The following is a 24,809-nucleotide window of genomic DNA, read 5'->3' on the forward strand; positions in this document are numbered from 1 at the left end:
TATTTAATAAACATATTATTTTACAATGCCATTGAATAAGAATTGTAAAGATTATAAATCAGTGAATGACTAATTGTATTATAAAAATATACTAAGTATGTACAAAACTATATTAAGTGGTTAATTTATTAGATATATAGTTGTTGGTGTTTAATTAAGTGTATAAAAGTAAGGGTTTATATGCAAAGTTATTGTATTATTTGGGCCTTTCTAGAATATAGAACTTTGTGAGGGTGAAAAGTATAAAAGCTAAAAGTTGAAAAGGTAAGTCAACCTTTTCTTTCCTTGTTAAAACACGTGCCCCACAAATCTTTCTCTCTTATCTTTTCTTGGCTACACCAGAAGCTTCATCCCCTATTCTTCTTTCTCTATTCCTTTTCTTTGTTCTTATCTCTTTCTTCTTCTCTTGTTCTTACACGGCATCACCTTACTTCTCACCAATAGCTGTCCCTCTCTCACTGAAACCATATAGCTCATTCTAAGGAAGAAATTAAAAGATTAGCCCTAAGATTTCAGCTTCAAAGTTTGTGGGTAAGTAAATAAAAACCTCATCTTATTATGGGTATTTTAATGGTGGAATGACTTGCTTTAGTTTCACTTCTATGTTCTTTAATATGATTGTTAGAAGCTGAAATTTTTGGTTTGTGAAATTAGGAAATCATGAACTTGTAAGTCCATATATATATATATATAATGTTTTAAGAAGTTTTGAAACTGTATTGGTGATTTGTTGAAGGTAGATTATGATTTTTACTAATTAATGACTGTATATTATTAAGGTAGTAAGAAAAAGTTAAGATGAGTACTTTTGATGTTATTGCTGGGATTTTTGTTGTATGTAATATTGCTATAAATGGTTAAATGACTATATATAAGTGTTTTCTAACATGTCTAATGATTGTACAAAAATCTCCATATAAAAATACCATCGTTTGATAATTGTTTGTGAATTTACAGGAAAATGTTGAAAAGCAGTCACTGTGACAGATTCTGTGTTTATGCATAATAAATTATGTATTAAATTGTATACAATGAATTAGGATGCTAAGAGTAGTTCTTATGAATTCTAAGACATGTATGATTCTAATGAAAGTGGTCTCACAGCCATTAGATCATTATAAAAATAATGGTTTAATTTCTAAATTACATAAAATTCTGTTAGGGCAGATTTGAGCACGTTATCTTGTATGATTTTTAATAAATCGTGACTTTATGCTTTGACTCTAAAATTGATATATTATTTACTAGATATAAAGAGGAGTGGCTCTGTAAAATTGCATGAATATTTGATGTCTTTAGATAGCCCATTTGTATTTTAAAATTGAGGCATATGCTGCTAAGATGAGCAGTAAACAGTAAATGATAACTCTGACTTTGAGGATTTAATTCTAAACTTAGGATGAATGTTTTGAGTTATAATTTAATATTCTTATCTTTTGGTATGTCTAGATGATAGATTAATTTTGTATAACTTGGTTCAAGGTTTAGTACTCAAAAGAGAGGTCCTAAACCTTTCTACTGCTTTTTCATGTTGCTGTCTTGTTCAACGTGTTGTATGTTGCCATATGAATGTATATGGTTATATGACCATGTTTAAAGGATTTTATGTTTATGCATGTATTATTGCCCTAATCTCAAAGCACCTTTTGAAATGAAGTTGGCTCCTATGGAGATATGATATAAATATGAGAATGATGGTTTTTCTTTAGTTTGATATATCATTTGTTGATGCGTGCACAATATGTTGTGGGAATCTCGTTGAGGTGGGATTAGGATTTCATTGATTATAGGAGATAGGCTTTGAGATGAATGTGTAAATTTATGCTAAGGTAAGATTGACAGTAATAAGTTTTGATATTTGGTTTAGGTGTTACTAGTACACAAGTCTAAGCTCCTTCGACTTTAGGCTCTTGGTTCCTTTGCTTTCAGGTAAGAGATAAGTTATATAAGCATTTGATAAGTCATGAGATTATTTTAAAGTATATTATGCAATAAAAAGCATTTGATTAGAGATATCACATATAATCATGTTTCAAACAAAGAAATGTTCATGAGTTTTTGAAACCTTATGTATATGATTTAAACATATTGATGCTATTACTAATTCCACAAACATGATGTTTAAAGAGAATAATGTAAATGCTTTTATTATGAAATGTTATGCAAACTATGAAATTCAGTATGATGTATAATAAGTATGAAATGTTTTCGGGTTATGTCCTCTGGTGATCTGAACTCAACCAGTAGGGGTTAAATTACTGGCTTTCCATGGAAAATGTTATACGATTGGCCATTAAAAGTAGGATTGGTTCTATTGTACTCACCCTTGTTAGTTACAACCAACTTGTGGAGAATGCCAACTGACCCCATGGTTGAAGATATGTATTATGATATGATCCTGAGAATTCCTGGCATTGTGGGGAATGCTGGATACCTAGCACAGTGGTGTTAGAAGTCTCCCAAATAAGTACAGACTTATCAGATATTGACTAACCAATATGTTATGAACAGCTATATTATTTTATTGATCATGAGAGATTGATTTGTTTAAATGCATTATGAAAAGTTAAAAACTCTCATGAAAAGAAGTTTATGATGAAAAGAAAAGTTGTTCTTTAAAGATAAAAGTCTCTGAAGTTCTATTGTGCTTTAAAGATAAAGAATCAAATGAAAAGGTTTTAGTGTTCTATAAAGATAAAACTTCTGATGAAAGTACAAGTTTATGTTAAAAAAATTATCAGATATTTGTTCTTTATGAAACGTTAAGTTTTATGACTATAAACGTTATAATATTTGACGAGAAGCAGTTTATAAAGAAAGTCTTCTTATTCGTCAAGATGTTTCTAGATTAAGACAAAATTACCAATTATTTGATTTAAGTTAAAATGATTATTTTGGAATGAGAGTATATATATGTATGTATATGATTCTAAACAATCAATATTATATTTGGTGACTTTGTAAGAAATGAAAGAAATTCAATCCGAAAGGTTTTGGTAATATTATTCTGATAAGAAAAGGGAGAACAATTATTTTCCTACAAAGAGCATATAAGTTATTATTATAAATAATATAAAATACTATGCATGAAAAGATGTTCTCCTATCTGAACATTTATAAAATGAAATGATTTGATTTACAAGCATTCTTATTAATTCTGATGTATCTTACCCTTACTAAGCTGTGTAGCTTACCTCTTCCACTCTTTCAGTCAATATGTATTAATTTAGAGCAGAGGGAGCCTTAGTCGAGTTTTGGAAGGAGCTAGTTTTAGTTTTAATGTATAGATCCCGAATTAGTAATTTGATGTTTAGCTTTGTAGTATTGTGTATTTTAGGATCTAATGAAAGTTGTGTACCTTAAAGCATTAAGAGATGTATTATATGAAATTTAGAATTTGAGTAATTGGTGGATTATGTTATTCTTTGAGTACAATGTAGATGCTCTGAATATCAAGTGAAAAATTATATCATTTAAGTAAAGAAAAAAGAATGAAAAGAAAGGGGGAAGTTTTTGTAAAAGTTAGGTTGGTTCTTGTTAATATCAGGTTTAAACTTGATATTAGCATGTCGGTCATAGTCACAAATTCGGGTATCGAGTTTGGGGCGTAACAGACTTACTCTTGGGTAAGATGTCTTCCTTAAGAAATAGCACAGTATAGTCCATTTAGCTAGGACCCACCCTAATTTGATGAATATGAACTACGTTTTTTCCTATTTCAATAGGTTTACATAAGTCTTCTACAAGGATCACCCGAGATAAACTTTGTACTGAGGAGGTCGTGAACATGGCAAGAGAGTCAGTATGTGTATTTCTACTTCTAGGGATTTGCAATAAATTAAAAGACTCAAATCCTGATTGTAAGTGTCTAACCTAGTTCAAATGTTCCTGCATTCTAAGGTCTCTGGCTTTTAACTCTCCCCCTACCTAGCCAACAACCAATCTCGAATCTGAAAATATCTCCACTGCTTTTCCTCTCATTCTCTGAACCATAGTCATTCCTACTAATGGAGCCTTATATTCGACCTCATTATTGGTAGCCGAGAAGCTTAACCTTAAGGATTTTTCAATAATGATATTCTCATGAGAAATTACAACTAGCCCTACTCTAGATCCTCTTTGATTCGCTGCACCATTAACGTGTACTCTTCAGGGTAAAGGTTCTTGTAGGGAGACCATGCTAACTAATTTTCCATCCATCCTATGTTTCTCATTTTTTTTTCTTCAAATGGGGTTTCAGCAAACTTGGCGACCAAATCAGCAAGGATTTGACCTTTGACAGAGGTTCGAGGCATGTATTTAATATCAAAAGCCCTTAGGATCATACCCCACTTGGCAATCCTCCTTGTGTAATCAGACTCCGAAGTAGAGATCTAAGCAGAAGTTGGGTCAGGATAACAACTGTGTAGGATTGGAAATAGTGTGGGAGCTTACATGTAGCATGCACCATTGCCAGAATGGCCTTTTCTAGCAGTAGGTAATGCACTTCGACCTCATGCAGTGATTCGCTCACATAGTAAACTGACCTCTACACACCACCATCACCCCATACCAGCACCAAGCTTATCGCATGGGAAACCACCGCAATGTAAGTAAACAAAACTTCATCCACCTTAGGCCTACACATAATGGGAGGCTAGGATAAGTATTTCTTCAACTGCTGGAAGGCCAGGAAACACTCCTCAGTCTATTCAAATCTCTTCCACTTGTTCAACAACTGGAAGAAAGGCCTACACCTGTCTGCTGACCAAGAAATGAATTTATTTAAAGCAGCAGTCATCCCTGTCAACTTCTGGACCTCTTTGGGATTCCGAGGTAGGTGTAAATTGTTAATTGCTTTAATTTGGTCAAGGTTAACTTCAATTCCACAAGGTGTGACCATGTACCCCAAGAATTTCCCTAAACCAACATCAAAAGAACACTTAGAAGCATTAAGGCGCTGCTTGTGTTTCCTTAATACCTCAAAGATATTGGCGAGGTCGTTAACATGCTTGGATTCTGACTTAGTCTTTACCACTATATCATTTATATAAACCTCAATTTTTTTTTCCTAGCTGTGACTCAAACATCCTGGTCATCATTCTTTAATAAGTAGATTCCGCATTCTTTAAACCAAAGGGCATCACCTTGTAGTGGTAATTCCCAATAGGAGTAACAAAAACTGTCTTCTCCTGATCATCCAAAGCCAAAGGTATCTGGTGGTACCCTTAAAAGGCATCTAGAAAGCTCATCCAAGGATGGCCTACAGTGGCATCCACCAACTAATCTATTTAAGGCATAGGGAAAGAATCTTTGGGGCAAGCTTTATTCAGATCTATGAAGTCTACACATACCCACCACTTCCCATTCTTCTTTTTCACTACCACCATATTGGCCAACCACTCTGGGTAGAATACTTCCTTAATAGCCCTAGCCTGCTTAAGCTTGTTCACTTCCTCCTTAATAGCATTAGAATGCTTTTTAGATGAGCACCGAGATGGTTGCTTCCTAGGGAGGACAGTTGGGTTGACATTTAGATGATGGCAAATAAGTTCTGAATCCACCCTAGGAGCTTCATAAGCATTCCAAGCGAAGACATCAATATTCCTCCTTAGAAATATGATCAGCTCCTCATTTTCTCGAGGAGGCAGCTGAGCTCCAACCTGAAAGAACTTATCTGAATCACCATCTATAATAATTTCCTCCAGCTTCTCGCATATTATCCCTTTCCTCATTTTCTCGAGGAGGTAGCTGAGCTCCAACCTGAAAGAACTTATCTGAATCACCATCTTTAATAATTTCCTCCAGCTTCTCGCATATTGTCCCTTTTGACACCACATCCGTAGACAGGATTGGGATCTTTGACTGCTATAAGCCTCCCTTAGCAGAGGCTGAGGACTCAGCTTTAGGCTGATGCATGATTGCAGCTATTAGGCACTGCTTGGCCATGGATTGACTCCCAACAAGCTTTTCAATCTGACCCCCCGACAGATATTTCGCCTTCAAATGCAGAGTTGAAGAAACAACTCCTAGGGCATGAAGCCAGAGTTTTGCTATAATAGCCATGTAGGGAGAATAAGCATCCACCATAATGAAGTCTACCTCTATTATCTCTGAACTTGCTTGCACGGGTATTCTAATTTAACCCCTTGAAATGACAACTTTCCCATCAAAGCTTACCAAAGGTGAATAATAGGCTATCAAATCCTTAGGCTTCAAGTTCAACCTTTTGTATAAGTTAGGGTACATAATCTCTGCAGCACTGCCCTGGTCTACCAACACACTCTTCACATCATACCCTCCTATCTTGAGCATGACATCTAAAGCATCATCATGTGATTGTATGGTTCCAATTTGTCCTTATCTGAAAAGTTCAACACTGCTGGATCTCCATTCTAGCCCTTTTCAGCTTAGAATTAGAGTCCTCAACGGGTTTCTAAGCTACAGACATCACCCTAGAGGGATGAGAACTAATTCTCCCAAGAGCAGCAAAGATGACATTAATTATGCCCAAAGGGGGGTCTTAAAGAAGCATTCCCCTAAGCCCTCGACCCTACGTGGTCTCCATGTCCATTGGGTCGATACAAAAACTGTTATAACCTTTCATCTTTAACTAGTTGCTCCAGATGATTCCATAGAGTTCTACAGTCGTTGGTGTTATGCCCTCGTTCTTGATGGTACTAGTAATGAAGACTTTGGCTGTGCCTCATAGGGTCTCCTCCCATCTTGTTTGGCTATTTGAAGTATGGCTTATTCTTCATCTTTTCCAAGATGGATGTACTAGCTCTCAGAACACCGTGTTAACCACCTGAGGAGCCGTAAACCCAGATTGCCTAGCAAAATCCCTTCGGGGCTTGTTATTATTGTATTTTTCCGACCTGAAATCCCTCTTATCCTGAGGGGTAACCTTAGCCTTTCCTTTCCTTTGCTGCTAATCTTCCTCAACCAGCTTGTATTCGTCAATACGGTCCATAAGTTGACGCACACTCCTTACCAGCTTCTTAGTCAAAGACTTTCTCAAATCTTGCTTGGCAGGTAGGCCGACCTTAAAAGTCTTTATAGCCATGTCATTAAAGTCCCCATCGATCTCATTGAACATCTCCCAGTATCTGTCTAAGTACGTTTTCAGGGTCTCCCTTTCCCACATGGACATGGACAACAGAGAATTCAAGGGCCGAGGAACCCTATTGCATGTAATAAAATGGGATCCAAACGCTTGGGTGAGCTCCTTAAAGGAATCAATAGAACTTGCACCTAGGCCATCAAACTACCATATCGCCACAAGCTCCAAGCTGGATGGGAATACTTTACATATTAGGGTCTCGTTCTTGGAATGCACTGCTATTCTCTAGTTGAAGTGGCTTAAGTGCTCCACAAGGTCTATTCGACCATTGTACTTGGCGAAAGTGGGCTTAGTGAACTGTCGAGGAAGTCTCCCTCCCTCAATTCTAAGCGTGAAAGGTGATTTGAAAATTTGGTTGAGCGCTCTGCTCATTGCAACATTTCCCAAGCCTTTGGAAGATGAGTTCCTGTTTCTGTACTCATGGTGGTAGTCCTCATCATATAAGAAAGACTCACTGAGGGGAGTCCTCAATCTAGGCCTGTAACTGCCATCTCCTTCCTCACTAGAAGAAGAAACAGACCTTGAGGGAGTTTTCCTTCGTTGTTCACGGCGTAACTTCCTTCGCAAATGATCAATCTCCAGTTGCATGTTTCTAACATTCTCTTCATGAGAGAAGTGGCTCCCACCCCGAGACTAGCTCCTACTAGTAGAGCTAGTGTGCACACTTCCCTCCCGGTCCCTTCTTCGTTTACGAAAGTGATCTTGATGCTGAGACCCCATAGATTCTGCCTGATTCAGACCTAAACCTACCATAGTTGAACGTTAGACTCACTACAACATCGAAAATTCCCATAGACGGCGTCAATTATGAGGTCAAAATTCTGCTCCCAAGCCCAAAAGATGAATGAACTTAGGCCCAAAGAGCCCAATACAACGAATTTGTAGAGAGTGGGTTGAAAAACTAGGCTTTAATGAGTCAGACAACAAGTAAAGTGGACCTAGGTGACAAGAAAATGAAGATAGACTAGTTTAATCTAAAGAAAATCATCCTTGACACGATCCAAGGAGATCAGTTGTTATATATTTCTCTCAAATTTGATTACAGTTCAACTCTTGATTGGTACAGTGTTCTTCCCTTAATTTCCGATTCTCTTCTCTTAGGGTATCTCTTCCATTTTATACTATCTTCCTCTTTCATCTCCACCCTCCACGTGTAGATCAGATTGTTGGTGTTGATCCTTATCCTATTAGCACCTTCCTGAAGTCTTTCGGTAGTAGCTGTAAGGCTGAAAACTACTGTTCAGGTATCACTTCCTCATTAATGCGGCCAGAGAGTTAGCTGCATAGCATTCAATGCGGTGGTAGCAGCTTTCTTTTAGATATTTCATAACTTTTCCCCATCCTATTCCTTCCTGATACTTATCCTCATCCATGGAATGGTCCAGAACATTGCTCTTAATGGCAAACCACACCTTCTAATCTCATCTTTGCACAATTGAGGTAGCATTCCTCCTCGGACAGCCCTCATGGGCAGTCATGATCAAACCTTACCTCTTTACCTACTAACACAGATCCTTATGACAGCATCTACCCATCCTCGGACTACTTACTTTCCTGGGATTGGGCCCTTTGCCCAATACATATGTAGATATATTTTCCTGGGCCTTTCACCCCTACAGAACTCATTTGGAAGTTCGGTGTAAAAAATATCCTATGAGGGTCTAAAGTTAGGTAATTTTTCAACAAAGTAATTTTTTATTTGTTATATAAGCCTTTTCGGTTTTGAAATTCCACTGTATAATTTTTTTTTTTTTTTTTGGATTTGTCTCAGAGTTTGCATCTCAAAGCACCATAATAGTGGAAGAGGAAGATTAGTTGGAAATTGGAATGCTGGATAGCTTGGATATTTTGGTTCTTAGTGGGACTAGTATAGAACTCTTTTGAAATCCACTCATAGAACTAGTTCTATATATTTTGTTTATAAACTTAGTTTGATATATTTTATTTATAATTGAGTTAGGAACTTAGGATACTAGTTCTGTATATTTTGTTTACCAACTCAGTTACATATATTTTGTTTATAACTGAGTCAAGAACTTAGGACACTAGTTCAATAGTTCATATATATTTTGTTTATCAACTCAGTTAGATATAATTTATTTATAATTGAGTTAGGAACTCATGTATATTTTGTTTATAAGTGAATTAGGATACTAGTTCATTTATATTTTGTTTATCAACTCAGTTGGATACTCAGACATATTTTGTTTACAACTAAGTTGGAATATTAATTTATATATTAATGTATTTTTTTTATCAACTCACGTGGCAGGTGTGATATATATATATATATATGTGATGGGTAGGGTTGAATTTTTTTTAACCTACCATGGTGGGTTGTGTCAAAAAATCCCCTCAACCCGACCCATGCACACCCCTAGCCACAGAGACAATTCTTATATTGGTGGTCGCTCCATCCACACACCAGTTAATCACGAACAGCTTGGATCAGTTGGTGTCTTTAATTCAACAAGTGGAAAAAATTTATCTATTTTTTGAATGGTAGATCTTTTTATTTTTAATGTTTTATTAACTTTGAGACACACTTGGCATTCATGCATAAATGGTAATACATGTGTGAAACAACAACAATCTATTGTTTTGTGTCTTATTTAAACTGCCACCAAAGCATGTATAAGATTAGTCTATTGGTAATAAATTTTGTGACTTAACTAAATTAATGTAATGACGGGAAAAGTTTTATTATTTACTTAGTTAAAAACTCAAAGTTACCGTCCATTATCACATAATTGTTTAATAGATCTCTTTTAATTTTCTTTTTACTATTTTTTCAAACTTGCAATTTTTCAAAGGAAAAAATCTCAACCTTACCAAGACACCAATAATTGTCTTACCCATTTTTTCGCTGAATATTAATGCATGATATTTATTAACCATTATTTTAGTTGTTTTATTAACATAACGCTTGACATAGATTTGAACTTTTAACTATAGTTTTTTGTATTTTTTTTTTAAGAATATTTTAACTATGTATATAGCATTATGAAGTTATTAGTTATAGGATTATGCTAAAAGAATACATAATTTTTTTTTTAATTTATAATGTCGATAGAATAAAGAATCAGACTAATCTTGGTCAGACTTTGAAAATATTAGGATGTGCCAATTAACTTACAAAACTCTTGATTATAAATTGTCATTTGTGATTTTTTTTTTCAAAATAAAAAATACAAATAATTAAAAAATTAATTCTAATAATGCATCGTTGTCAACCTCTAGTATTGATATTTCAATTTTTTAAAATCTTTGAAAGAACTTTGGTTCCCCTAAGTTTGAATCCTGGTTCTGTACCTGAATTATCAGTACAATTCTTTTGCTTTCAATTTTGAAAAAAAGAAAAGAAGAAAAGAATCATGCACATACCCATAAATAAATGAAGAATAAAACAATAGACTAAATAAAATATTGATTATAATAAACTAAAATTCAAAATATAATTTGCCCCACCCTCCCTTAAAATTAAAGTTACTATGGTTTTTTAGTGGAGTTGTGGTGTGCCTTTTATATTAGAACTATTTTTCTTTCCCTTGTGTGTGTGTTTGTTTCTAAAAAAGAAATTCAAAACATAAAGCAGACAAACGTGCTCTCTTTTGCAGCAATCAAACATTTGCCATTGGTGTTGAAGATATTCTATTCTTCTTCTTCTTCTCCAAACAATCCCTTTCACGTTCTTTCTTTTCCGTCATAATTTCTGCCTTCAGTTTTGGATGGTGGAAAAAACTCGTCCTTCTATGCTCTTTCTGCATCCTTTATCTGCCAGAGCGTTCAAGCGCTCCCAACAAGCACTCTTCTCCTTTGGTTCCTGCAAAGAAGCCTGGTACCATCGCAGCCTCGGCCTTGTCCCCTAAACCCCACCTATTCCTTTCTTTCAAACTCTCTCTTGCAGTCCTCAATTCTTCTTTTTTGTCACTTTTGTTGTTTAAATCTATTTGGGGTATTGGAGATTTCAAGGAACTATATCTTTCACCTTCTAAGCCTTCCTTTTTGTTTGGTTTCATTTGGATCTTCGAAAAGCAAAGGAAACAAAAAACATGTTGAAGAGGACCGTGTCAGAGAAATCAGTGCTGCTGAAGCATAAGAAGAATAAAGAAGCTCAAACAAATGTGAAGAATAACAGATTTTTGATCACAGTCAATGTTGTTGGAAGTGTAGGACCAATAAGGTTTGTGGTGAATGAGGATGATCTTGTTGCTGGGGTCATTGACACTACTCTCAAATCATATGCACGCTTAGGCAGGCTTCCGGTCCTTGGTTCCGATGTCAACAATTTCTTTCTCTATCCGGCAGCCAAATTTGAGAGTATCATCTCCAACTCATTTGTTTTTTTAAAAAGATAAAGTTTTGTTATAAACTTGGTTGTAGCTTAAAACTACAACTTTAATTAAAAAAATTAGAATGATTATATATTTTGAAAATCTAACTGTTAGATTGTATGTTATTTATATTCTTAACACACATATCAAATTTCGTATTAATCCGATGTTATTTACTATTCAATCTATAAACTTTTTTTTTTTTTGTGCATAATTTTAGATTCCAAAAATTTGAAATTTAAAATATTTGATTGATGACATAACTATTGATCTTTGATTTTGTGCAAATTTTGGAAATATGAAGAATATTAAAAGAAAATGTAAGCCAATAGTGGATTTGTTAAATCTTACATCCAATAAAAAAAATATTAAGTGAAATTGTAGCATTACGCTGCAACCAAGTTTGTTGCCAAACTTCTTCTCCAAAAAAAAAAAAAAAAAAGTTTGTTGCCAAACTTTAAGGTTATTTTGATGGCTTGCTTTCTCTTTGATGGGTTTGTTTGTTTGTTTTTGTCTTTCGATGTGAAGGTTTGTATTCTTTCGAATTTTGTGATTGGTTTTAATGACATTTTCGATTTCCTTTTTTTATTTATTTATTTATTTATTTATTTATTTAATAGAATATTGTGTCGGGATAAATGTAATCAATTACCATCGTCAATTAAATGAAGTTTGTACCATGATACAGTTGTAAAAAAACCAATGCTAAGAATAAGTTCTTAACAACTAACCACCCTCTCACACAGGAGTGAAGTCCACAAGCTTTAGATTCACCTCCATGTGAGAGGAGGTTACATATATGTATATATATATATATATATGCTCTTATTCCATTTCTATGCTTGTAGCCAAATCTTTAGGGTTACAATAATCTAATAAATTCTAATTATGAAATCTTATTGTAGCTTTGAATCCATGGGAACGGATAGGATCTCATGGGGAGAGGAACTTTGGGCTCTACAAGAAGAAGAGCGAGTCGCAAATTACAAAAGAGATGTCAGAGATGATAGATCAAAAGGGAAGTGGGAGATTGAAGGATTGGGTTAACAGGTCCCTTAGTTTCAAGGTATTATCTCATTAAGATATCTGTGCCTTGAAAAGTTTTCACTAGCTAAGAAGATCGATGTGATATCAATAAGCTAAAACATGTCGATCATGCCTAAATAAATGTGTTATCAAGCTTCACTGTAATCGCAATTGTAATAATAATGTAACATTTAATGCTTTTGGTAATCCGACTTGTTTTTTTGTTTTCTAATTTGATAGTTGGAAAAGGGGGTATTTTGATTCCTAAACATCTCTGTTAAAAACATTAAAAATTTTCAGTTGAGTTACAAGACCCTAGCCAATTCAACTATTTTATTAAGTAACATGAAATGGAATGAGTTTCAGTCAAATGGTATATTGCCAAAAAAAAAAAAAAAAGGTAACTTTTGAATGCCATGAGTGTTGAGTTACAAATATGTTTTTGCTACTTTTCAAATTGATAAATACAGATTCGGAACATATTAGAGGATATAAAAATGGAGAGGATGATAATTGGGGAAGGTGGATGAAAAAGAACCCCTGCTTTTGATGAGAGAATAAGAACATGACTTTCTCAAAATGGAGGCTTACGTTCAATAAAGGTTGTAAATTACTGGTGCATTATGGACTTCTAAGAATATGATTGACATTAGAGTGCACCTTCTTTATTGGCAGGTAGAAGGATTGAAATGCAGTGAAGGTTTAACTGGTGATTTAAAGAATGATTAGGGAGTATCCAACCCAAATAGCTAGGGTTGGATCTATTTTTATATTTCTTCCATTATTAAGAAAAAGTAAATTTAATAATATATGCATTAATCTAACATCTTTGGTATGATCTCTACTATGATACAATGATAACCTACCACTAATCCCGAAAGCTTATGGGATTAATAAATTAATAATTTTGTAAACTATTATATTCCAACATTATGTACCATTAATTATACTAAACAATAAGAAGTATGGAGTCCAAGCTAGTTTAAATACTACGTTGAGGGCTAAAGTACAAACTCACCCTTAAAGTTTGGGGTTTTTGAATTTTATATTCTCAACTTTTATAATTTGGATTTTATTTTATGAAGTTATATTCTATTTGCATTAGTCACTCATTCGTCCACATTTTCTATTAAGTTCGACATAAACTTGTTATATATGTTTAGTTTATCTAATAATTAAAATAATGCCACGTCATTTTTTGCATCCTAAAAAAAATTTAAATAATTATTTTTTTTAGGCTATGAAATTCTCTATAACTTGGTTAAGCACTATTTGGAGGGCGGGGTAAGGTCTAGATTACTGGAAAATTTGCATATAATATAGAAAGATAATGAAGATTACGCCACAAAATCTTAGAAATCAACTCCAAGTACTAACTTTGTGTATGAAGTTGACATAAGCCGCACATGGGTGATCCAGAATTTTTTTTGGGGGGATGTTTGGCTGGTTGGAAAACTTGTGTGCAAAGTGGAAAGAAATTCACATTTTAAATTTGCAATGAAATTATCTTATCACTACCCTGCTTTTGAAGGCCGTAACTTTCCGAATGTTTAGGCCGAATTGCAAAACCTGTGGCAGATATCATGAGCTTTCCAATGACATCAAAGCACCAAAATCGGAGGTGGGGAATATATCCAACAAAGCCCACAAAGATTCCACATGAAAAAAATTTCTATGATGTCCCTTCTCACTGGAAACTTGCCTTGAAACAGGAAAGAAATTCAAATTTGAAATTTCCAATGAAATTTTCTTATTTACTATCCTACTTCTAAGGGCTATAATTTTCTTTTCATTAGGAAAGATTATAAAATTTGGTGGTATTGTAAAATAGACTTCAGGAGATTTTTTGATGAGACAAAGAACACCACAATCAGACATTAGGATGGTCTCTAACAAAGCTCTCAAAGATGGAAAGCTAAAAATTCTATTTGTTGAGCTAAGGTCAGGAATTTTAGGTTGCTTAACTTGTCATCGTCATGCAAAACTCATGATGATCATGCACTCCTTATCATCATCTTGTGGCGCACATGATAATGATTATGATCAATGGTCGTTTTCAAATTCAAATGCTTACAAATAGCACTATCCCCCCCTCATTTGCACACAAATTTAGAGAACAACTTTCTCTCTTAATATTCTGCCTCCGTTGGTTTTGGAACATTTCTGAATTTGGAGCGTGGGTCCTCTACAAGTGAAACTTCTCCATTGCGGTATTTTCTTCAGTTTAGTTATTGATTTTATGAGTTTAAATTAATGTTGTAAGTCATTGCATTTGATGGACAAATGCGAGTGTTTCTTCGAAGAATAATTTGATAGATTTTTTAGGTTGAAAGATACTCGTGGTTATGTATTGAGAGTTTGTTGTTTTGTGAGTGTGAGAGAGTTATTGGATGGATTGGGGCTTTGGGTTTGTGAATTTTGTGTTTGTGAGAGGTTTTGTTTATGTTGGTTGGGAAATTATTGTGTACTCTCGAAGTATCATAAATACGTACTCCCACCTCTCACATGAATGTTGGGTCTCACTAATTAAATTCATGGTGGAACTCACCATTCATGTGAGAGAAGGAAGTACGTATTTATGGTACTCTGGGAGTACCTAATAATTTTCCATGTTGGTGAGTTTTGTGAGTTTTTTTTGTGAGTTGTGAGTATTTTAAGGTTTCGTTAAGTGGTTATAATCCTTATTGTTGACAATGGATTTTGATTGATATTGCCCATGAATGTAGATATGAAGTTGACCAAATTACATTAAATATTGTTATTTGGTATAAATGTTTTATGTTACTCTTCGTATGAATGTGTTTCTGCTAATCCTAAATAAAAACAAAACAACTGATATTGAAGCTTCTGTAATTGCACAATAATTTTCTTTTCTTTTTCCTGTTCATATAAAATTTGAACTACTTCTCCATATCATCAGAAATAACTTAGCAATTTACCCAATTTTGATACAAGCTTGTGCAATTCCAATCACATCTTCTTCTTTTATTTTATTTATTTTATTTTTTTAGTGACCAGCACTAGCTACCAAGTGAATAAAATTTGAAGAAAAACCTTTCAAATTCATCATATATCTTTGCATTGAATGTGAATTTTGAAAATCTAACCGTTAGATTACATGTTTTTATTATATCCTTCATGCTTGCAAAATTTCAAGAAAATCAAAGATCAATTACTATGTTATCAAACATATTTTAAAATTTCAAGTTTAAGTTTATTGATCAAATAATAAATAATATCTAATTTAAATGAAATTTGATATGCATGAAATTTAACAGTTAAATTTTTAAAATTCACAACTAAAAAGAAGAAATATATGAAATGTTTGAAAATTTTCTCTCCAAATTAAGCTGGAAAGAAACTTTGTTTCTAACAAGTAAAGTTGGATGAAACAACAACCTCCATTTTGAAGAAGTCAATTTCCTGTTTTTTTCAATGAAAACGTAAAGTGCTATTTTAATGGCCCACCTCCCCCAGTTAGCTTCCTGATTATTTGCTTTTCTGGATCATATCAAACGCTCCTTTCCCACAAGATAAAGGAGATTGAAACAAGAAACCAAAAGAAGACAATGGGAGATTGAAAAAGATTCTATGCCAAACAAGAGGCACACGCATACGAAAGTCTAACGACTAAGGCATATTTTCTGGAATTCATAGTTGAGAACATATCTTTTTATTTTTATTTACTGTTGCGTTATGCTCTATAAAAGCATCAAAGCTAGGAAGCATGGTCACATTCACAATCACAATCACAATCACAATCATGAAGCGTGGGGAGACACATAGTGGAACACACCTAACATATCATAATAAAGTAGATGCTCCTATAATAAACACAGCTTAATGAGTCAATATCCTTTTGTTAAAGGACTTGTTAAGCCATGCTTTCCAGCTCCCACTTTGCTTGTTAGCTATCATCTCTGACCTCGCTTCTGTCATCTGTGGCAGCCTCTGTTTCTTGCACAGCAGAAAGTTCCTTCCTCCACGGGCACCAATTGATTCCCCTGGATTTAAAGCTACAAAATGTTCCATATGAAAATGAAATCAGAATTAACAAAAACCAATCGAATCCAATTATTAAGAACCATCGAATTGTAATTCAAAAGGAACAAAGGTTAAGAAAAGGGTTGGTGATAATACCATCGAATCCCACATCAGCACAATGGAGAATGAAATCGTTGACATCAGAACCAAGAACTGGAAGGCGGCCTTCGCGGGCATAGGTTTTAAGAGAAGTGTCAATGACCCCGGAAACAAGATCATCCTCATTCACCACAAACCTCATTGGTCCTGCGCTTCCAAGAACATTGACAGTGATCAAGAATCTATTACCTTTCACACCCTTCGCCTTTGGACTATTATTCTTCTTCTTCTTCACGTTTAGGCTATCGTTATTCTTCTTTTGATTCTGCTGCACCATTTTCTCAGCAACAACGTTGCTCTTCATCTCTTTCCTTTTTTCTTTTTTCTGTTTGAATTCTAACTTTCACCGGTTTTCGATTATCCAAATGGAACCAAACAATATATATATATATATATGCAGAGTTTCGAAGAGGGAAAGGAAGTGTGTGAGAGAGGTGTGGGGGGTTCAGGGGTCAAGGCCTAGGCAGCGATAATACCAGGCTTGTTTGCAGGAACCAAAGGAGGACAACGCGTTTAGCGAACGCACAGTTGCGCTCGGAGAGAGAGGAAGAAGAGGAAAGTGCATGAAAGAACGACACGTTTCTACCATCCAAGAATCAAAGAATGAATGGAAAGAGGGCAAGGACTTAAAAGAAAACCCAGGTTTGTGTAGCAAGTTGAAACAACTGAGAGAGTGTTGGCTTTTTTATATCCGGTTGCTCACGCTAATTTGGGTACGTCTTCCATATATAACCTTTTTACCTAGTTAATACCGTTGTGGAGTCGGTAGTACACAACTGGTACACAGTTTATGCTGATTTCATGGTGTAATTTTTGGGAATATTAATAATTAATACCATTGTAGTTTGTAGCAAAGTTGGTAGTACTTTTGGTGCATGTTGACGTAGGGTCGGTTTGGAATTCGCTTATTTTACTGAAATTGAAATTTTTTTGCTAAAAGTACTGCAAACAAATGTAAAAGTTAGCTAAAATAGTATAGTGAGACCCATGAATAATAGCAAAAATAAGCTGAATAATAAAATAAGTTGACAAAAATAACTTTTACCAAACAGACATATAGTATTCACTCCTCTCATACTCATAATCGATCCCATAATAAATTTAATTAATAGGATCCTTTATAAATGTAAAAAGAGGGAATATAATATCATTGTGCTATGAGATTATATAAAAATTACTCGTAATTTTAGAGGAAGATTTGTTCAATGGGTAGGTAATGGTAGTAGTGGTGGCATGATGATTTCTTTCAAAAAAATGCCTCTTGTTGTGAATTAGTTATTCCCACAACTTTTGTGTCCCAATTCTTATCATAACTCCGATATTATTAATTATGAATTATAAATAATCACTTTCACATGATTCCATTATTTACAGTTAACCACATTAGACTTGTGGCAAAAGTTGTGAGACACTATAGACTTTCTCATTATGAATTAGAGAAACTATGGATGCAATTTTTGTACCATAACTTTTGCCACAATTTTGGTGTAGTCAACTATGAGTGGTGGAGATAAAGTGGTTAATCCATGTCGAAGTGATTATCTAATATCAACTACTCAGAGTTGACCACTTTAGTAACTTGTAACAAAAATTATGACAAATAGTGAAGCAATGTTAGGATCACATAACTTTACACTACTTTGGCCACAACTCGCCATGTGACAAGTTGTGAGTAGTAGATGTGTGGTAGTGCGTTTATGAGTAGGTTTACAATTTTACCGCTTACAACTCGTCATGTAGCGAATTATGATCAAAATTGTGTAAAATTATATGGTCTTAGCATTTTCCCAAATAGTGTGGTACTAAAACAAGTTAAGTTGGAATAAATAAATGCATTATTGAACTGTATGAAAAGAGGTTATCGAAGTATAATCTAGATAAAGTAACATAATTGAATGATGTATGCGCATTTTGATCTCGAGATGTCAACTTTATTATGGAGGGTAATCCTTATCGTAGGTGAACGGTATACCTCGTATATATCAATATATTATCATTAGTGTTTAAAAAAAACAACTGCATTATTATTCAACCGTATATAAAATTGTATAAGGGAGTTATATTCAATTAGTGCAGTGAGTGTTGTATAAGTCAAATACAATGGGAATGGAACTCAACGGACTACAATCTTAATGCATCATGTGTTTCCACAATTGCAGCTTGATACATGATCACAAAACTAACCTACTGGATGATATTTGGGGAAAATGTTGGCGAGCTAGTCAACAAACGGGGATGGATCATAGCTATAAGGTATCTTGAGAAACTGATGAAGAAAAAAGTGACAATTGATTTTGATGTGTTTAGTTTGCTCATGGAAGAAATTTAAAGGGAGAGTTTAAAAAGATCATAGCTGTAAGGTATCTTGAGAAATTGATGAAGAAAAAGTGACAATTGATTTTGATGTGTTTAGTTTGCTCATAGAAGAAATTTAAAGGGAGAGTTTATATAGATAAGCCCGAGTCTAATACCATGTCCACTATCTTAAGTTATAAATAAAGATGGACAATATCATATAAATACATAAGTGAACTCACTCCTAACCAATGTGGAACAAGCAACAAAGAGTAAAAGTGTGTGAAATACACTCACCTACGCCAACAGTAATTGTGTATGATACTATGAGCTATATTACACTGATTGTCACAATAAATACTATGAGCTATATTACACTGATTGTCACAATAAATAAGATAGGATAAGGATAGACAAAAGATTAAGAAAACCCCAGAGAAAATGGGCTTTTGCCCCTTTTTTTTTTTTTTTTTTTTTTTTTTTTTTTTTTTTTTTTCTCTCTCTCTCTCTCTCTCTCTCTCTCTTAATGAAGTGCATATCCATAATACACTATTTTTTAATGAAAATATAATTTATTACTTTTTTTTTAGTCTAATAGGGCATGATAGTAAATTTGTACAAAATACATTTTCTATCCTCCCATTTTTCTTCTCAACCAAACAAAAAAGTTTTCCATGTCTCCATTTTTCCACACCCCCAACCAAATACAGATGAGAAAAACTCAAATCTATTCTATCATTCCACTTTTACATCCCTCTAACCAAACATACCCTTAGTGCTAGCGTATTAATGAGTCTACCAAGTTGATTGTACAAATAGATGCAAGGGAATAAGTTGGCATAGCAAGTGATCATCGACGGCCATCCACATTGTTGTTTGGATTATTCATTTGGAGGTTATCATTGGACACCCATAATGGTAATTGGTATTATTCCTTTGGTGTTCATTGTCGGCCATCCAGAGTTGTTGTCATCATCATTGGCCAAAATTAGGTCATCGTGGGTCATTTATCATGGTAATTGTTGACCATAAGCCCATACTCATTGAGTGCTTTATTCACTTTGTGGTCGTCATTGGCCATCCTAAATGGCCATTTGCATTATTCCTTTGTTGGTCATCAATGGCCAAAATTAGGTCATCGTTCGTTCACCAAACCAGTGGTCATTTATTGTTGTCATTGTTAACCATATACCAATAGTAATGGCGTGCCTTATTCATGGTCATTTGTGTTATTCCTTCGGTGATCATCTTTCGTTCGTGAAATTGTTGGTCATTTATTGTGGTCACTGTTGACCATAAACTAGTTGTCATGGCGTGCCTTATTCATTTCATGGTCATCGTTGGCCACCCAGAGTGGTCATTTATGTTATTACTTTAGTGTTCATCGTTAGCCAAAATTGAGGTCATTGCCTTCTTTATTCAATTTAGTGGTCATTGTTGGTGAAATTGGGTTATCGTTCGTTCATATAAACGGTGGCCATTTATCATGGTCATTGTTAGGTTCTAAAAGTTTAGAACAATTGACAAACCGTGAATACAAACTTGTCTAGATATAGATTTTAGAGTCTATAGATATTATTAAACAATGCTCACGGTCTACAAAAGAATACAAGATTCAGAAAGTTACAGGTTCAGGAAATTGAAAACTTGCCAGGTTCGATCGATCGAGACATGGGTTCTGCAGAATTTAATTAAAGCCCAACAGCCTGTTAAGCCCATTATATGATTAGGGCTTCAGATCTAAAAGGAAACCATAAAACACATTTTGTTCTGACTTTGGATGTTCTCTTTTAAGATCTAAAATGTACTATGTCTTCTCTTTTCAAAGTCACTACTAGAAATCATTCTCATACCATCGAAACCAGTAGATCTGAAGTTACTGCAACAAGATCATACATAGCTAATGATTTAAACTTTCAAAGGTGATCTTGAAGTCACAAACTAGAGAGTTTGTGCTGCTAAACATTCGAGTGGGATCTCAAAGTCACATACATGGGAGTTTGTGTTCAACAAATTCAAGATAGAAGAGTTCGTGGAGTCGGAGCTGCACGTGGTCGTGTTAGTAAGTTCTATAAGAGGTAGCTTTAGATTTAAGGTTTAAATCTTTTGTAAACTTTGATTCTATCAGAGTGGATTTGTTTACCTTAAGGATAGTTAGGTTGAATTCTCCCCAGGTTTTTACCTTGAAATAATTGGTTTCATTAGTTTTCCTGAGTCATCATATTTTTTGTCTTCTTTACTTTTCCACATTAAGTAATATGATTGCATGAGTTTAACCTAAATCTCATAATTAACCTAAGTAACTACTTGGCTAATTCATTAGGTTAAACTAATTTGGTTTTAAGGGGTATAAATAGAATAAACAAGTTTGGGAATCATGTTGGAAAATGTCTTTAACTGTTTTTATTTAGGGGGAGATGAAATTGTTTTTACAATGGGGAGAAAATATATATATATATATATATTTATGTATCTAATTTGGGAATCATGTTGGAAAAGGTCTTTAATTGTTTTTATTTAGGGGGAGATGAAATTATTTTTGTAAAGAGGAGAAAATAATTTTTTTTTTTTTTTAATGTATCTAGCTTAGGGGGAGAGTTAGTTTGCATATTTGTTATTTACCTGTCTTTATTTCCACATTCATGGTGGATCCCACTATGAATTTAATAATTGGATTTCACTATGAATGTGAGAGAAGCGAATATCATTTTTCGTGCTTTTGTCTTTTTTTTTTTTTTTTTTTGCTCCTTTTATTATGGTGACAGTTGGATTTTATTTTTCTTTTCCTTTGTTAATAACTCAGAAGGGGACAAACTCTTCTCATATAGAAGTATAGCTATGAAAGTTTTGGAGTTGTGTGTGTGTGTATATAGATTTTAGAATTGAATTTAAAAAATAAAAGATACTTTCTATATGACATACGACCAAAATCACATTCAACTGTAATGAATATGTTTTGTTGTTGTTGTTGCTAATCCTATAATGAACATTGTTTAAAGTGGTGTTACAAGTTACAACTATTATCTCATGTAGAAATAAAAAAAAAAAAAAAATTTTAAAGGTTAAACAGAGAAACATGTACAAATTTAAATAGACGCAATTTGTATAGTTTTTTGTTTTTGTTTTCGTTTTTTTTTTGGTTTTGTTTTTGTTTTTTTTTTTTTTTTTATTTATTTATTTCAACCTTATCTATTGATATGAACTTATCCTTAATACTCCCCTACCCCTCAAAGTCTCAAACTGGGAAGGGGTGAGTGACAATTGCCAAATACCTAGTTTGGTGCACAAGAGTAGAAAACTCTTCTTGGTAAGGGGTTTGATAAAAATATCAGGCACTTGGTTCGAGGAAGACACAATGTAATAAGACCAACATGAGCAACTTTCTCCCGTAGAAAATGATTATCAATTTCTTTGTGTTGTTTCTGACCATGAAACACAAGATTGCTTGTAAGGTGTAAAGCAGAGACATCTATCACAAAGAAGAGTGGGAGGATGACTGAGGAAAACACCAATATCCAGAAGAATAAAGGAAATCCATGTAAGCTCCATGATAGTTGAGGCAAGAGCATGATATCCTGCCTCAGCACTAGAATGAACAACAATTGGTTGCTTCTTAGCACACCAAGAAATGCAGATAGCCCTAAAGCTAGTGGTAGAATGTCTTGTGACAGGACAACCTCCCTAATCTACATAAGAAAAGGCATAGAGCTCAAGTGTAGAATGAGCAAGTAGACATACAACAATCAATGGTTCCTTCGAGATAATGAAGAATTCGTTTAACCAACCGAAAGTGATGAACATATGGATTGTGAATAAATTGATATACAAAATTCACGGAGAAAGAAATGTCTGGACCAATGACTGTCAAATATTGTAAGCCACCAACAAGATTTTGCATGAATGTCAAATATTGTAAGCCACCAACAAGATTTTGGGTGAATGTCAAATATTTGGTAAAGTTGTGGATCAGAGAAAGGCTCGGCCGCATGTGTGAGATTATGGGGCTTAGCAACCATTGGTGTGGAAATAGGCTTGCAACCAACCATTTGAGCACGATGAAGGAGATCACAAACATACTTTTGCTAATTGAGAAACAATCCACCAGAAAATGATCGAACTTCTTCTCCATTTGTTTTTGAAGTAAAATATTTTCAAACTTAAAATATTTTTAGGTGTTTGCTGTGACGTGTAAAATTTTTCAAACAAACCACCAAAATCAGTGCCTCAGCTACCAGAGTCATTAGTGCTGGTGGTCTGTTGACTGGACATTGGAATCGGCAGTCGAAATAATGGCTCCAGCAACCAAATTGCTAGTGACTACCGAATGGTGTCATTGGTGACCAAATTATCAGCATTGATTGCTGAATCGGTAGCTCTAGCACCGAACCACCAATGAATGTTGTCGGAACAGCATCTCCAATGATTGGACCACCAACATCAGTCATCAGAAAAATCCAACCACCAGATCGCCTACGACTGCAGCTGGAATGATAGCACCAATCACTAGAGCAGTAGCTCCAACTATTAGATTGAAGACCTAGCCATCAAATGGGGGGAGAGAAAGACATTGTGTGTTTTTGGAAAATGTTTTACCAAATTTTTAAAGGTAATAAAGTTTTACAATCACCTAAAATGGGATAACATTTTCCGGAAAGTATTTTACTTCAAAGCAAACAGAGCATTCAACTCAGTAATGAAAACCCCTGATGTCTTTCATTGCAAATTACTAGTGAAGATGTTGATAAAAGAGTGCGAAGCAGAGTTGTCAACTACAAGGATGATATTGTCAACATAGAGCAATAGTAAAATGGTTCCATGGGAATTGGGAACTATGAGATACAAAATAATGAAGGATCAATAGTACTATAGAAAAATCCTGCTGGAATAAGAAAATAGTCAAACTAATTGAACTAAGCACAAGAGGATTGGCGTAGCCCATATAAAGCTTGTTTGAGTTGCACACATGAGTCGGTTTGTTTATATCTTGAAAACCAAGTGGTTATTCCATTGAAATTGTTTCAAGGAGATAGCCATGGAAAAATCAAAATTAAAAAATGTAAACAGATAAACAGATACAAATTTAAACAGAAGAAGACTATATAGTTTTTTATATCGTCCTAATCTATGGATATGGACTTATCTATAAAATTGATAAGTTATGACATATACCTAATATTTCTTAAATCCACAGACTTATTTTTCATCTCTTCGATAAAATAGTTTTTGAAGTTCACTGATAGTTATATTTCATTGATTACAACGTACAAGTGGCAAATTTTAGGATTTAATTTTAACTAGCCATGAACCTACGTGTTGCAGGTGATAATTATTTTTATGGTGGATTTATTAAAATATTTTTCTTACAATTTAAACTAATTTAATAATGAGTAATGTATTTTGTAATCATATTTTTAATTATTATATGAATAATCATAAATGTAATATAGGAACAATCATAAATCATAAATATAAATTTTGTAGTACCAAAATGAAATAATACAACTTTTCTCAAAAATTCAAAAGGCAAGTTAACGAAAATATTCATTTTTTTAATAAAAGTTATTTATAACATTTTGCGAATCATTAAAAAGAATATAAATTTTGGAAATTATTCTTTTAGTTTTAAACAAACTTTCTCAAACCTTACTTTTATGCCTACAATCCAAAAAAATTAATAAAATTTAACAATGATTAATTGGACCAATTAGGAAAACAATTTGTTGTTGATAACCTATTAAGTTATTTTCTTTGCAGAAATTGTAATTTTGTCCACCCAAAATATATTATCAAATAAACAATTANCTTTGATTACAGCAACTCTCTGTTCTCCAACATGAACAAGAGAAAACCCATATTGACTATTGAGACATTTCCTAAGTGGAGCGATTTTTTTTAATTAATTTTTTGGC

The 24,809-nt window shown here is 33.9% G+C and overlaps 2 protein-coding genes and 1 long non-coding RNA gene across 5 annotated transcripts; 2 read left to right on the plus strand and 1 right to left on the minus strand.

Moving 5' to 3' along the window:
• The first annotated feature begins 304 nt into the window (after window positions 1-304).
• Window positions 305-12,694, plus strand: LOC112024384 (uncharacterized). 3 transcript variants are annotated; one of them, XM_024057021.2, is made up of 5 exons: window positions 305-531; window positions 1,868-1,929; window positions 9,375-9,604; window positions 10,720-11,422; window positions 12,342-12,694. In XM_024057021.2, the coding sequence occupies exons 4-5, from the start codon at window positions 11,155-11,157 to the stop codon at window positions 12,515-12,517; spliced, it is 444 nt and encodes a 147-aa protein (XP_023912789.1). In that variant the 5' UTR covers window positions 305-531; window positions 1,868-1,929; window positions 9,375-9,604; window positions 10,720-11,154; the 3' UTR covers window positions 12,518-12,694. The 3 variants fall into 3 exon arrangements, 1 of the variants encoding a protein (XP_023912789.1); XR_010627906.1 differs by lacking the exon at window positions 10,720-11,422 and having other exon boundaries at window positions 12,342-12,454; XR_010627907.1 differs by lacking the exons at window positions 9,375-9,604; window positions 10,720-11,422; window positions 12,342-12,694 and adding an exon at window positions 8,874-9,182.
• Window positions 12,695-16,119: 3,425 nt separating this feature from the next.
• On the minus strand, window positions 16,120-17,270 carry LOC112024401 (uncharacterized protein At4g22758). The gene is made up of 2 exons (XM_024057040.2): window positions 16,603-17,270; window positions 16,120-16,478 (listed from the first exon to the last, which is right to left on the minus strand). Exons 1-2 carry the CDS (start codon window positions 16,907-16,909, stop codon window positions 16,303-16,305), a joined length of 483 nt encoding a protein of 160 aa, XP_023912808.1. The 5' UTR covers window positions 16,910-17,270; the 3' UTR covers window positions 16,120-16,302.
• LOC136066402 (uncharacterized) lies at window positions 17,228-19,017 on the plus strand. Its single transcript, XR_010627908.1, has 2 exons — window positions 17,228-17,318; window positions 18,765-19,017. It is a non-coding gene; the product is annotated as an uncharacterized LOC136066402 (long non-coding RNA).
• The last annotated feature ends 5,792 nt before the right edge of the window (window positions 19,018-24,809 follow it).

Source organism: Quercus suber, unplaced genomic scaffold (assembly GCF_002906115.3).
Source record: "Quercus suber isolate HL8 unplaced genomic scaffold, Cork oak 2.0 scaffold_4, whole genome shotgun sequence".
Lineage (NCBI taxonomy): Eukaryota > Viridiplantae > Streptophyta > Magnoliopsida > Fagales > Fagaceae > Quercus > Quercus suber.

Coding starts and splice junctions, on each gene's coding strand:
- LOC112024401 (XM_024057040.2), bottom strand. CDS start 16,909: ATGAAGAGCAACGTTGTTGCTGAGAAAATGGTGCAGCAGAATCAAAAG. Junction 16,479..16,602: donor TGCTGATGTGGGATTCGATG/GTATTATCACCA, acceptor AACATTTTGTAG/CTTTAAATCCAGGGGAATCA.
- LOC112024384 (XM_024057021.2), top strand. CDS start 11,155: ATGTTGAAGAGGACCGTGTCAGAGAAATCAGTGCTGCTGAAGCATAAG. Junction 11,423..12,341: donor TCCGGCAGCCAAATTTGAGA/GTATCATCTCCA, acceptor ATCTTATTGTAG/CTTTGAATCCATGGGAACGG.